This window comes from Octopus sinensis, linkage group LG2 (genome assembly GCF_006345805.1).
Source record: "Octopus sinensis linkage group LG2, ASM634580v1, whole genome shotgun sequence".
NCBI lineage: Eukaryota > Metazoa > Mollusca > Cephalopoda > Octopoda > Octopodidae > Octopus > Octopus sinensis.
This window is the reverse complement of record NC_042998.1, coordinates 27,390,702-27,406,030: the sequence shown is the minus strand read 5'-3', so window position 1 is coordinate 27,406,030 and position 15,329 is coordinate 27,390,702. Positions and strand designations below refer to the sequence as shown.

At 37.5% G+C, this 15,329-nt stretch overlaps 1 protein-coding gene across 1 annotated transcript in view; it reads left to right on the top strand.

The window, feature by feature from the left end:
* The first annotated feature begins 2,007 nt into the window (after positions 1–2,007).
* LOC115222931 (protein D2-like) overlaps positions 2,008–15,329 on the top strand; it is a 19,270-nt gene continuing 5,948 nt past the window's right edge. Inside the window, exons 1-2 of the mRNA XM_036512027.1 lie at positions 2,008–2,445; positions 14,625–14,745. Of these exons, the coding sequence (XP_036367920.1) occupies positions 2,377–2,445; positions 14,625–14,745 (190 nt within the window). The 5' untranslated portion in view covers positions 2,008–2,376. The remainder of the gene's footprint in view (positions 2,446–14,624; positions 14,746–15,329) is intronic.

Genomic DNA, 15,329 nt, shown 5'->3' with positions numbered 1-15,329 from the left:
GAGTGTGTTACATTATAAGGCACAAAAAGAAAATAACTCTCCCCAGACACAACAGATTATCTATAGTAATTATATTAGTTAAATTAATGACTGTGATAATTAATGATATTTATGCAAATGATACTTATTTCTTTATTGCCCACAAGGAGCTAAACATAGAAAGGACAAACAAGGACAGACAAACGGATTAAGTCGATTACATTGACCCCAGTGCGTAATTTATTGACCCCGAAAGGATGAAAGCCAAAGTCGACCTCGGCGGAATTTGAACTCAGAACGTAACGGCAGACGAACTACCTATTTCTATCTCTTTACTACCCACAAGGGGCTAAACACAGAGAGGACAAACAAGGACAGACAAACGGATTAAGTCGATTATATCGACCCCAGTGCATAACTGGTATTTATTTAATCGACCCCGAAAGGATGAAAGGCAAAGTCGGCCTCAGTAGAATTTGAACTCAGAACGTAATGGCAGACAAAATACCGCTAAGCATTTCGCCCAGCATGCTAACGTTTCTGCCAGTGATTAGTGCAAGTATATGTAAATATGAGTGTGTATGTATATGTGTGCATGTATATAAAATCGCAATGAGTTATAAGATACTAATATAAGTGTGGAGCATTTAGCCACATTTTAGATTGAGAGTGAATATATATTCCTATATTTCAATGAGACTGTTATCAACTTGCCTCATGTCTTTCTTTTTGTCTTTACCTGCTAAAGCAGCATTGTCTTTAAAATAAGTTAAAACTAGCAGTATCGCCTGGCGTTGCTCGGGTTTGTTTTGACCCTTCAGAATTGGAATTTTTGAAAAGTAAAAAGTTTGCATTATGTAGCTTGTTATTCTCTTTAAGTGAACATTTTTCTGGTTGAAATACACCGAAAAATGGCGATACAGCAGTCAAAAAATCGTAAAAAGGGGATTTTCATAGAAAAAAAGCACCTTTTTGATATAAATAATTTTTGGTGTTAACATGGTCTGATTCGAATTTTATCTTCTACGGAATGAAGAGCAAGCCTTCTTCTATCATACTTTCAATTTCGGAGGAGATAGTGTTAGTTGAAGGCTACCAAACCTGCCATACACAGACAACCTCAGTTTTATATATATAGATTAATCAAAAATTTTGACAAACTTTCATCCACTCCCCATCCATCAATCCAGCTAGCTAGCCCATGTCTCATGCATCAGTCTATCATCTCTGCTCACTATTCTTATAAGATGCATGTAGTGTAGGTAGGGTCCTTAGGCACCTCTTCCATTGGGTCCTAAGAGAAGCAACCATCATTAGAGTCTCCAGTTGGATTTCAAAACATGACCAATTGAGACTATGAATGTTATTCAACCAATCTCATTTGTGGTTTTCCCTTAGGTTTCCTGCCACTTGGCTCAGCTTGAAGAATCTGTCTTGCAATTCTTTCTTGCAAAATTCTAAATAATATTAGAGTTATGACTCCTCAGTGTAAGGAAGTTAGGGTTCAACCTGGAGAGACTCCCTGATCTTCAAGTTACACACACTCTTGAGTCACATCACTCCAGGGGCCCTTTGGATAAACTTTTCCTCTAAATTTGCAATTTAAATTTCATTTCATTTCCAGCTTATGCAAATATTTTAAGAATAGTTAATCCTCATAAAAAGTTCGTTATCTGGTGTATAAATTTAGTTCAACATTTTTTTGCATCTATTTTTAAAATATTTGCGTCTATTTAAAAAATTTTTTTTCTGAATGCATTAAAAGAAGTTCTTAAAAAGCAAATAAGCAACTATATATACTATACTTTATTTCTGTATAATTAAACTTGTTTTACTAAATTACAAATCATTCTTTTCACTGGTGGCAATGACAAAGCCTGATTAATTAAAGCTATCATGATCGTCCCATTGTGCTAACACTTATTTCTCACTCTATCTGTAAGACTTTAGAATGACTTTATTACTCATATTTAAACACACTACGCATTAGCTAAGTTTCTGTCTCACTGTACAAGTAATTACCCAGCTCTCTACATTTGTAAAGTCTCTTGTATAAGATCTTATTATTCACATTAATTGCTTGATTAACTGTGCCACTGTTAAGAGATCTTTCACAATGTCTGTCTTGAACAGTAAAAATAAAGAAATTAATACATAAAGAACTCATTATCCATGCTTAAAATCTAATGAACCAATGCCCAAGACTGTTGTTGTTATTTTGAGAATAAAGGTTATAAAAGCAGAAACAACAGCACAAGGAAAGCAGAAGTTTCAAGCAAATTTAATGTTTATCTCAAGGATAATATAAGACTAATAACGTTTATTCCAAGGATAATACAAAAAGAAAACCCCATCAAAACTGATTTATACATTACTAAAATAATATAAAAATTACCAATGGAGGCTTTCAATACTCATGGTCTCGTTAACAGAATAGTGGATAGATTGCCATCAAAACAGCTTTTGGTAAGACAGCAATTTCTTTCTTTTCTTTCATTCTTTTATTCTTTTACCGTTTTCATCATTGGGATATGCCATGCTGGGGCATTGCTTTCAAAGATAGTCTTTTAGCCAATTATATAAAACCTAGTATTTTCACAGATATTTATTGTATTGATCTCATATGTGAGGATAAGCCAATGGTTCTCAACTGGTGTTCACATGACCCGTAGGGGCCTGTATAAGATTTTGTCATTAAAATTTGTCTGAAATAATATGGTTGTGAGGATAAGCCAATGGTTCTCAACAGACGTTCACATGACCCATAGGGGCCTGTATAAGATTTTGTTGTTAAAATTTGTCTGAAATAATATGGTTGTGAGGATAAGCCAATGGTTCTCAACAGGCGTTCACATGACCCGTAGGGGCCTGTATAAGATTTTGTCGTTAAAATTTGTCTGAAATAATATGGTTGTGAGGATAAGCCAATGGTTCTCAACAGCTGGTCACATGACCCGTAGGGGCCTGTATAAGATTTTGTTGTTAAAATTTGTCTGAAATAATATGGTTGTGAGGATAAGCCAATGGTTCTCAACTGGCGTTCACATGACCGGTAGGGGCCTGTATAAGATTTTGTTGTTAAAATTTGTCTGAAATAATATGGTTGTGAGGATAAGCCAATGGTTCTCAACTGGCGTTCACATGACCCGTAGGGGCCTGTATAAGATTTTGTCGTCAAAATTTGTCTGAAATAATATGGTTGTGAGGATAAGCCAATGTTTCTCAACTGGCGTTCACATGACCCGTAGGGGCCTGTATAAGATTTTGTCGTTAAAATTTGTCTGAAATAATATGGTTGTGAGGATAAGCCAATGTTTCTCAACTGGTGTTCACATGACCCGTAGGGGCCTGTATAAGATTTTGTCGTTAAAATTTGTCTGAAATAATATGGTTATACTTTTACAATGCACAAAATATTTTAATAATTATTTTTTATACAATTCTTTATAATATCTAATTTAAAAAATATAGTAGGATTTTTTTAATCATTGGATGGTTACGAGGGTCCATCCGAGCAAAATAGGAATTAGAGGGGTCCACAGATAAAAATGGTTGAGAAACACTGGGGGGGGGGCGGGAATGGGCAAATCAACCGTCAGGTAAAGGGACATAACTTAAATGGCAGCAAATACTGCGAGGTAATTTTATTTGATGCACTGATGTTGTGCCTCTTCAAACTCACAAACCTTATCAATGACATACCTACTCTCTTCAAGATCTGTCTTTATTCTGTCTTAAGGCAGACTCTGATTTCCAGTACATACATATATCCAGATCCTGAACACTATAGAGCTTTTCTGCAATTGGACCTGGACACAATGCAGCAATGGGTCATGGACTGACAACCCAAGCTGACTGTGGACAAGTGTACCATCATGCATTTTGGGAGGAAAAACCCGGCATCCACATACTCCCTCTACAACAAGAAGTTTTCTTGTGAATATGATCTGGGCATTTGTGCTGGACAAAGGAAATCTCTTGGCCTTCTTGACAATTATTAACCATCATGTCAACAACCACCTTGAGCATCTTTTTGAGCTCCATGTGTCTAACACATGTGGGAATGCCTTACAAAGTCAGAAAACAGCACAGCTCCCATGATTTTCAAAAACATTTTTCACACTCAGAGTTGCTGACGCATGAAACAAACTACATGCATCAGTTGTTAGCTACCGAGACATTGCATCCTTTAAAACTTCCATGCTTCCTGAAATTCACCAACACTACACCTGATATCCACCCACCTCCCTACGCATGCACACATGTATATCATGACTCATACACTGTTCACTTTCCTCACATTTGTACATAATTCTATGTACCATACATGCACTTTTGATTAGTCGTAGTGCACCCTCAGCACTATACACAATAATTGTGGAGGCACATTACCTGGTGGTTAGAGCAGTGAACTCGCAGTCAAGGGATCACGGGTTCAAATCTCAGACCGGGTGATGTGTGTGTTTATGAGTGAAACACCTAAGTTCCACGTGGCTCCGGCAGAAGGTAATGGCGAACTTCTGCTGACTCTTTCGCCACAACTTTCTCTCACTCTTTCCTCCTGCATCTTGCAGCTCACCTGCGACGGACTGGCTTCCCGTCCAGGTGAGGAACCTATACACCAAGGAAACCAGGAAACCGGCCCTTATAAGCCAGGGATGGCTCGAGAAGGAGAAGGAAACAACACAATAATTTCATTATTTTTAATTTTTTAATTTTTTATACATACATGTACATTTGCATACATATATATGCACATATGCACACAATTACATACAAACACTCACTCAGAATGTCAGAAAATGATCATTTGTGCTTATTTCGTCCCTTAATTTTCCCAGTGTATTTTCAATCTATGTTCTTACGCTGCTTACAGTCAGTAGTTATTTTCTGGTGCTACCAGTAATATGTCAGAGTTCGGTCATTAAGTACTATGATTGACTCTCATTAAAGTTGATAATCTGTCTAGCCGAAAAAATAATTTTTCACACTTACTCTTTTGTTTTTGTGTGTATGGATATGTGTTCTAAAGAAAGCTAAGCCTTAATTAACTAATGTAATATACCTCCTCTGATAATTAAAATAGGCAAAGCTTCTGGGTAATTACATAAGACTTTATGTAGTCTTCCAATGATGTCTACATTATAGAGGGTTTCTATTGCTTTCATGAGACCTGTGCCAGAATTTGAAATTAACTGTCAATTATATGACTGGTGAAATTGGTAGAGCGTCGAATTAAATGCTTTGTGGTCTTTAGTTGCCAACCACTTCATTCTAAGTTCAAATTTCAATGGGATCAACATGGCTTTTTATCCTTCTTGGTTGATAAAATATGCACCAATTGTGAAAGTTCATGGCTCAGTGGTTAGTGTATACTGCTCGTGGTTGTAAAGTCATGAGTTCTGTTCCTGGTGGTTCGTTGTGTCCTTGAGTAAGACACTTTATTTTACATTGCACCAGTCCACTCAGCTGGCAAAAAGTGATGTACTTGTTATTTAAAAAGCCAGCCTTGTTACAATCTGTCTTGATGAATCTCCCTGAGAACTATGTTAAGGGTACACGTGTCTATGGAGTGCTCAGCCACTTACATTTCAATTTCCCAACCAGGCTGTTCCATTGATTGGGTCAACTGAAACCCTCACCATCGTAAACGATGGAGTGCCAATTCAATTTGAGTATCTAATTGATTTAATCGACTATAGACTTGTAGTGGATCTTGCAAGCATGAAGTGGATTCGATCCACCACAGCCAAATTTAAATTAACACTGCAACATTGTTCCCACGGTGGAACAATGGTTTTTCTCTGACAGCAGTTTTACATTTTCCAGATGACTTTGGCTAAGCCGAAATAATGCCTTCACCACTTGACCCTTTCTATCCTCTTCTACTTCACCAAAAGCTAGAATAGAGAAAACAAGACCACCAACTAAATCTATTGTTCTCAATGATATGTCTATCCTTCTGGATACCTATAAAAGCAAGAACCCCCAAGCAAAAACCAAGTAGTCACTTGGTGACAACTGAGTGAGGCAGCTCGTAACGATTCAATTAGTTAGGGAACGGACTGCTAGAATCATGATCACAAGGAATGCCTCTACTAAAGATAATGAGAAATTAAATTTACTGTCAGTAACACCCTACAACTCTCACTAGAGTTACAACATCATCCTATCTGTCTCCGCAATTACTACTAAACAATGAAGAGAACCCAAACACAAACTTTACTTCACATGCTTTTGGATTTACCATAACCTGCCCGTTGAGGCAAAGTATTTCAACATAACGGTAAATACATACTTTCTTAAAACTTCATGCATTGTTCATCTTTCACATCCTACAGTATGCAATTATAGCAACAAATTTTTATCGTTACAACAGCTGACTTCGACATTTCACATTATTGTTTACTAATCAATTTCTCCCACTACAATTGGTGACCCTCGACTTCAACTAAAAACTTTATCGTTACAGACTTGTCCCAAATTTCGGGGCCTTGTGCCTGTATGAGAAATCAATAATGTAATCTGCCCACATTCTACAGCAGTAACCTGCATTCCTTTATTGTGTCTACTTTTAATTACTTGGACAATGCCATTGATAGATCAATGATTCTGAGAGTGACTTACTGTTGCATCATTGATAAAATGGTAGTGCATGGTAGATCCAACTCTTTTGATATCAACACCGCTGAGACTAGCCCTGGTTCTATATGACTTTCCAGCTATAAAGGAATCAAAATTAAGAGCTTACATCAAAATTTCATGTTAATTAATGTTCCAAACACCAGCTTAACCCTTTAGCACTCAGAACTACTCTGTCAAATGAAAAGCTTGTTTATTCACATTGTTTTGAATTAATCATGCATTATCTCATAGCTTTGAGATTTCATTGATGTGATTGTTTATTTTTAGAATGACATTGTAGGGTAGGTGTGAGAGGCTAGATCCAATCAAGAGACATGCCATGTAGGTAGACAAGGTAGGCAGTGCCTACCTTGAATAAAGTAGATCGACAGCAACATTTACCATTTATGGCAAAATATGCCCCTAATTCAATAAAAATATGAAGGTTACTCTGATTACTATGCATAAAATGCAAAATATTTTATATTATTGTAGATTATGTAGGCATAATTCGCCCCTGCTTTTCAATCTCCATATTAAGGCTACACATAGTATTGCTGTAGTATACATGCTGTGTACATTCCTACAACAACATTTTCTTTACGCACTATAAAGGCAGACGTAAAACTGCCACCAACTTAGCTGTTTCACTTATTTTTTGCGTATTTTACTACATAAAGGTCACCAACTGCCTACCCTGAGTAATTACTAACAGTACGTGACTGATCTAATCAGTTTGAACAGAGGACAAGCAGAATATTTGGGCTGAATGAGGCCAGTTTAAATGCTAAAGGGTTAATAACGGTTTCAAATTTTGATACAAGACTAGCAAGTTCAGGGGAGGGGGTAAGTCGATTACATTGACCCCCAGTACATAACTGGTACTTATTTCATCAGCCCTGAAAGGATGATAGTCAAAGCTGACCTCAGTGGAATTTGAACTCAGAACATAAAAACATACGAAATGGCACTAAGTGTTTTTAAACAGCACAGTAATGATTCCACCAGCTCGTCACCCTACACCAGCTTAGGAATGGCAATTATTTCATTAACTTCTTCGTTACTTTCAAAATTAATTTAAAACAAATGCAAAACAATTTCAACAGAAATATGGTAACCAAAGGGTTAATCCATTGCCCAGTTTAATTGTATCATCTGACACTTGGATGCCTTTAAGAGAGACCGGTCAGTTGTGATCATTTGAGCCTGGCCTCCAGCTTGAAGATAGCTGCCTCTCTTCTTCTCACTTGTCATACAGACTAAGAAAAAATAAGGAACTATAGACATTACTCTTCTTTTGCACAATAAATGCTTTTAAACATATCAACGTTCAATAACAAAAAGGCATAAGGAGGCGGCGAGCTGGCAGAAACGTTAGCACGCCAGGCGGAATGCCTAGTGGTATTTCGGCTGCCGTTACGTTGTGAGTTCAAATTCCGCTGAGGTCGACTTTGCCTTTCATCCTTTCGGGGTCGATAAATTAAGTACCAGTTATGCACTGGGGTCTATGTAATCGACTTAATACCTATGTCTGTCTTTGTTTGTCCTCTCTATGTTTAACCACTTGTGGGTAATAAAGAAATAGGTATTTCGTCGGTCTTTATGCTCTGAGTTCAAATTCTGTCAAGGTTGACTTTGCCTTTCATCCTTTCAGGGATGATAAATTAAGTACCTGTTGTGTACTGGGGTCAATCTAATTGACTAGCCCCCTCCCCAAAAATGTCAGGTCTTATGCCTAGAGTAGAAAAGAATAAATAGTTTTAAAGAAAGCATCAAAGACTGAGATAACATGCTGGTCTGAAAAGCTAATGTTGATTGACTCAACCAGTTGATGCTCTACTTGTCGGACCTTATAGCATGAAGATTAGATGGACACAATATTGGCTTATAAATCTTTGATATATCTAGTGGTATATTATGGTTGTGTGGAGGCACGTGGCTTAGTGGTTAGGGTGTCAGCATCATGATCGTAAGATTGTGGTTTCGATTCCTGGACCGGGTGATGCATTGTGTTCTTGAGCAAAACACTTCATTTAACGTTGATCCAGTCCACCCAGCTGGCAAAAATGAGTAACGCTGCGATGGACTGGCATCCCGTCCAGCTGGGGAACACATACGCCATTGAAACCGGGAAACCGGGCCCATGAGCCTGCCTAGGCTTTAAAAAGGGCGCATGTATTTTATATTATATTATGGTTGCATAACAAAATACTGTGTTCCCTACCAACAATTAAAATATAGATCAATAAAATAGGTACCAGAATTAATGATGAATACTAGTGTCTGATCGATCAACTAAATCCTTGAATGTTGTGTCCCAGAGTAAGCTTTAGAAAGAATCAGTTTCATGTCAGTCATGCTTCTTTTGTTCTCTTATTTGTTTCAGTCATTTGACAGTGGCCATGCTGGAGCAACGCCTTAAGGGATTTAGTCGAACAAATCGACCTCAAGAGTTATTCTTTGTAAGCCTAGTACTTATTCTGTTGGTCTCTTTTGCCAAACTGCTAAGTTATGGGGACATAAACACACCAACATCAGTTGTCAAGTGATGGTGAGGGGGACATACACAAACACATAAACATATATAGATATATAAAGGGTGACACTCTTTGGTCATGAATGACCATGGGATTGTACCTAGAAAGTTACCCTCCGAAGTACAAGTCCGGGCAAGGTTGTTTATGGAAGACCAGGAGTCACCCATGCATACCTGCCTCCCCTCTCCATGCCACCAATGTTATCCAAGGGAAAGGTAACGGCCAATACAGCTTGGCACCAGTGATGTTACAATTCATTTCTACAGATAAGTGAACTGGAGCAACGTGAAATGAAGTGTCTTGCTCAAGAACACAGCATGCACCCCAGTCCAGGAATCAAACTCATAACCTCACAATCGTAAGCTCAATGCTCTAACCACTGAGCTATGGCATATATATATATATATATATACACAACAGGCTTCTTTCAGTTTCTGTCTACTAAATCCACACACAAGGCTTTGGTCGGCTCAAGGCTATAGCAGACGACTTGCCCACGGTGCCACACAATGGAACTGAACCTGGAGCCATGTGGTTGGGAAGCAAGCTTCTTATTTCATATTTCTTTATTGCCTACAAGGGGCTTAATGTAGAGGGGACAAACAAGGACAGACAATGGAATTAAGTCGATTACATCGACCCCAGTGCGTAACTGGTATTTATTTCGTTTATCGACCCCGACAAGATGAAAGGCAAAGTCGACCTTGGCAGAATTTGAACTCAGAACATAACGGCAGACGTAATACGGCTGCGCATTTCGCCCAGTGTGCTAACGTTTCTGCTAGCCTACCTTCTGCGTGGTGAGAAGCAAGCTTCTTACCACACAGTTACACCTTTAGTACGCACGGAATTATTTGCATCTCTCAAAATAGTTGCTGTTTTTTTTTTTCCTTTTTAATTATGTTTGAAGTTTTAGCATTACAATCTTGGAAAAAAAAATAAAAGAAAGAAGCAAAGTTGCAGAATTTGTTGTTAGCAAAAGTTATAAGTTTTGTAAACAAATCTGTTTGTAAATGAGATTTGTAACTGATTTACAAATGCTGTTAACAGCATGGACACAGCCCACCAACAGAAACTAATAAATGTTTTGATATTCACCTCCATTTCTGATCTACTTGAATAATATCCAGTCTGCAGGCATAATTTATACTTATTCTTATTTATTTATCATTTTTTAATGTTTTGTTACTCCTGGCATCTTTTCAGTTCCAACAAAATTCCAGCTGATGTCATGCCAGGAAATCAACTATTTCCTGTCTAAGGTTTTTGGTTATTTTCCTGGTTTCCTGTTATTTCCTGCTGTTATTAAATAAAGCGGCTGAGTGTCGAGGTTTGTCATTGGCTCAAAGCAGTTTAGCTACATTCTACAGGATTTTATCAATGATTCGGATTTAGCTTAAGCAGTATAGGCTAAAATAAGCATTCATCAGTTATATAACATCCCATGGGTCAATGATGTAATTTCTTATTTCTTTATTGCTCACAAAGGGCTACACACAGAGGGGACAAACAAGGACAGACAAACGAATTAAGTCGATTATATCGACCCCAGTGATTAACTGGTACTTATTTAATCGACCCCGAAAGGATGAAAGGCAAAGTCGACCTCTGCGGAACTTGAACTCAGAACGTAGCAGCAGACGAAATATCTATTTCTTTACTACCTACAAGGGGCTAAACACAAAGGGGACAAACAAGGACAAGCAAATGGATTAAGTCAATTACATCGACCCCAGTGCTTAACTGGTACTTAATTTATCGACCCCCAAAAGGATGAAAGGCAAAGTCGACCTTGGCGGAATTTGAACTCAGAACGTAGCAGCAGAGGAAATACTGCTAAGCATTTCACCCAGCGTGCTAATGTTTCTGTCAGTTCGCCGCCTTAAATGATGTAATTTCTATGTGGTTGATCAACTTGCTAGAAATAACAACTAAATTTCCATGAAATTGTGCTGTGTCACATGAAAATTATCCATGCTGGTGCCATGCAAAAGCTTCTGCACTGATGCCACATGAAAAGCATCCACTACACTCTGTAGAGTGGTTGGCATTAGGAAGGGCATTCAGCCACAGAAACCTTTTTTTTTTTGTCATCATATTCATGTTTTTTTTTAGTTCAAATGAATTTTCTTTTAAATCATCATCATACATTAAGAATATGTATTTACATTATCTTCCAGTTTATTCGCTGTGTTTTGAGTAATATCTACCTAATGAGCTATTGATTAATGAGACTATGCATCAAGAATTCATATATGTGTCTTGTAACATTTAGTAGATAAGAGTTAGATCACACCTTTGATTAGTGCCAGCTTATTGTAGATAACCCCAATCCTTTCCCCACTAAAAATTGAACTTGGTGCTCTCAGTCAATGAAATACTCACCAATTCCATACTGCTACTGTTTAGAACAGACAATTATTCCGCCTAGCTTACATGCATAATGCCATGTTTGAACCAGTTATTCGACAGCCCTGCCCCTCGCTCCTTCTCATTCAGTCAAAAGGTCTTTGTCTTGTGGGCTTGTGGGTGCGGGTGTCCCATGAAAGCACTCATGCTGGTGCTACGTAAAAGCCCCCTGTACGCTCAATAAAGTGGTTGGCATTAGGGTGGGCATTCAGCTGTAGAAATTGTGCCAAAGCTGACAAGTGGAGCCTGGTGCAGTTCCCCAGCTGGCCAGCTCCTATCAAACAGTCCAACCCATGCCAGCATGGAAAATGGACGTTAGATGATGATGTTGTTGACAACGATGATGATGATGGTGGTGGTGGTGGTGGTGGTGTTGGTGGTTGTTGTTGTTGTTGTTAAGCAACAAGATGGGAAAGGGTGATTAGGCGATGGTCTAGGGCTTAGGGGCAGGAGAACCCAGACCTTGGAAAAAAAAACAACTTTGGTTGTCTTGTTGTAGTCGAGGGCTCTTCGTTGACATCCAACACCACTGGGAGGTGGCCCTTGAAGTCGCTGGAAATGGAGATCTCCAGGCCCAAATTCTTGAGTGGCTGGTGTTGGTGTTGGTGGTGGTGGCAGTGGTGATGATGAACAAGTTTCTCATTCTCCCTCATAAATTGATGTATTCTGAACCGAACAAAATAATTATTTTCCAGGACAAAATACTATGGATGATAATCTGTTTAAATGTTGAGTTTGCTATGTCGAGATAGAGTGTGTATGCGCTTGTCTCTATGTGTCTGTGACTGTGTTTCTGTAAAAATAGGATTACATATTTTCACTATAATTACAATTTCAAATAAAAAAATATTATTAAGTGATATATAGGAAATGTAAATTTGCAATGCAATTAATTATTTAACTATTTCATAATAACTTGAAATATTTCATACATTAAAATATATAGTCGTGTCATGGCACAGATTAAAATGTCAGAATTAATTTCATTTATTGAAGCTTTTTTTTTAAATTCTAAAAGGAAAAAAAAAATTTAACGAGCATTTCTACAACTGCAGTGTATTGATATCAAAGTGAGTTTTTAATCTGTTGGTTTAATAAGGATTAGTAATTAATTAGTAGGATGGAAGTGATAAATGTATTTTTATTCATTTGTTGTTCCCAGATGAAAGACCGGAACATTTTGAAGTTGTAAATATTTTATGCAATCATTTCATCATTATTAATATCAATTAGGAGAATACATTTTCTAATTGTGCAACACAAAAAGTACTTGCACTTTGACTTATGGATCAAAAGCTTGTGTTTTATCAGAAGCATTGTTGTGCACCCTTGAGCAAGATCTCCACTCGCATGTCTCCACTTGTTTTAATTACCAAGCTGTGAATTGTGTACTTCGTGGTAGAATGTCAAACTAACAATGTACAAATAGTTGCGTAGGTTACAATTCTAAGGGAAAAATTCTATTAAATTATAATGATATAATAACATAAATGCAAAGAGAGGAATGTAGATATCCACATAGCCATTTCACCTTTTATAATTCCTAACTATACGATAATATGGTTTGAAAAATTTTTTAGGTTTCTTATCAAAACGATCTTAGAAGATCTAAGAGGGAATGGTAAATGGATTCTAACACCATGTGTTTTATAATCTGTACTATTCAATGCATCAAAGAGGCATACTATTAGGCATGTGTGTGTATGTATGCATGTGCATGTATGCATGTATGTATGTGTGTGCGTGCATATGTATATATGTATGTATGTGTGTACATTTGTATGTACATATGTATTCTGCCTGTATATTCATGTATTTGTGTGTTCATGTTTATGTGTTTTTGTGTGTGTGTATGTATGTATGTGTGTATTTGCATGCGTGTGTGTGTATGATTTTTTTGCAACTATGTACTGTGTCGGTATGTATGGATATATATCTCCATATGTGTGGACGTGTGTCTCCATATGAGTCCATGTGTGAAGTGAAGTGTGTGTGTGTATATATGGTCATGTGTTTCAGTCTTCATTTGTGTATGTGTGTGTATGTATACTTGTCTGTACCTATCCATCTGTATGTCTATCTCTTTACATTCATATCCATAAGCCTACATACATGTGCATATACATACACACACATACACACATGCATCTATATACATAACCACCCACTAACTATTCCACTCTACCTGTGGGTATGGGGGTATGATATCTACTACATATATTTCCTATTTAGTATTGGGGATGTTCCATTTATAAAGACATACTCTTGTATTTGTCTGAGTGTTGGGTCCTTTGGGTGCTTGGATAAAATGTGGATGTCAAGTTGAACTAGGGTGCTTCCATGATGGTCCTTGGCATGTTGGTAGAGTATGGGAGACTGTTTTTTGTCGTCATATTATCTCAAATATTCATTTAGTCATTCTGCAATGCTCCTAGATGTCTCCCTATGTATATCATGTTCATGTCTTTACAAGCGCTTTCTATGCATCTTATGCTGTAAACTACATTTCTAGTTCTACAGTTAATGCCAGGGATAATCCTACATACCTTGCAGTTATCATTGGTGCATATGGTATTCTCAAAGGGGTACGTCCTACATGTGATCTGACAGAGTTCCCTGGCTTTTCAACAATTTTAATGTTGAGTTTGGTCTCCTTCAGAGCTTTCCTAAATCTACAGGCTAGTTCTCTATGGGCTGTGGCCTCTACAAACATCACTCCTTGATATTTGTCTGTTTTATACCATGTGTTCACTCTGTTTGCTTTGTCACAAGTTCTTTGTATCCTATTTCAGTTTTTGTTTCTATATCTAAAGCAGGTACCACTGGTATCATTATATATAATGTTATCTAACTTCTTTCTAGCACTCCTGTATACTCAAACTTTATCTTTCTGATCATATCCAGAGAATTGCATGCAGTGCATGAAGTTTTGTACATATTTCTTCGTTTCATAGGGTTTGCATAGTGGGGACACGTCTGCTATCAGTATGTTAATTTTCATGTTGTGTGACAATGCTGAGTTCTTGTTTAAATTTTGTAAAAGTTTATAATGAACATTTTCATCTTAATTCTCAGGTTCGTTATAATAATGTAGAAATTGAACCAGGAATGACAATTACACCCTCTCAATCAAGAAATCCACCTCAAATATTATTTGATTCCCACCCAAGAGAGTATTATACACTCATAATGAACGGTAAGTAATATTATATTAAGTAATATTATTATTATAATAATAATCAAGGCAGCGAGCTGGCAGAATCGTTAGCACGCCGGGCGAAATGCGTAGCCGTATTTCTTCTGCCGATACGTTCTGAGTTCAAATTCCGCCGAGGTCAACTTTACCTTTCATCCTTTCGGGGTCGATAAATTAAGAACCAGTTACACACTGGGGTCGATATAATCGACTTAATCCGTTTGTCTGTCCTTGTTTGTCCCCTCTGTGTTTAGACCCTTGTGGGTAGTAAAGAAATAGGTAAGTAATATTATATCTGAATAAGTAAGGCGAAGAACTGGCAATATTGTTAGCAAGTGAAATACTAAGCAGCATTCCCTCTTTAACACTCCTGTCAAGGTCAGCTTTGTCTTTCATCCTTTCGGGGTTGATAAAATAAGTATCAGTTGAACACTGGGGTTGATGAAATCAACTTAACCCTGACCTCGAAATTGCTGGCTTTGTGCCAAAATTTGAAACTAGCATTATATTTGAGTAAAAGCAGGTATAAATAAAAGATCCCAAGTCTTCAGTGGACCACTCAAGAACCGGTGCTCATCTCCATA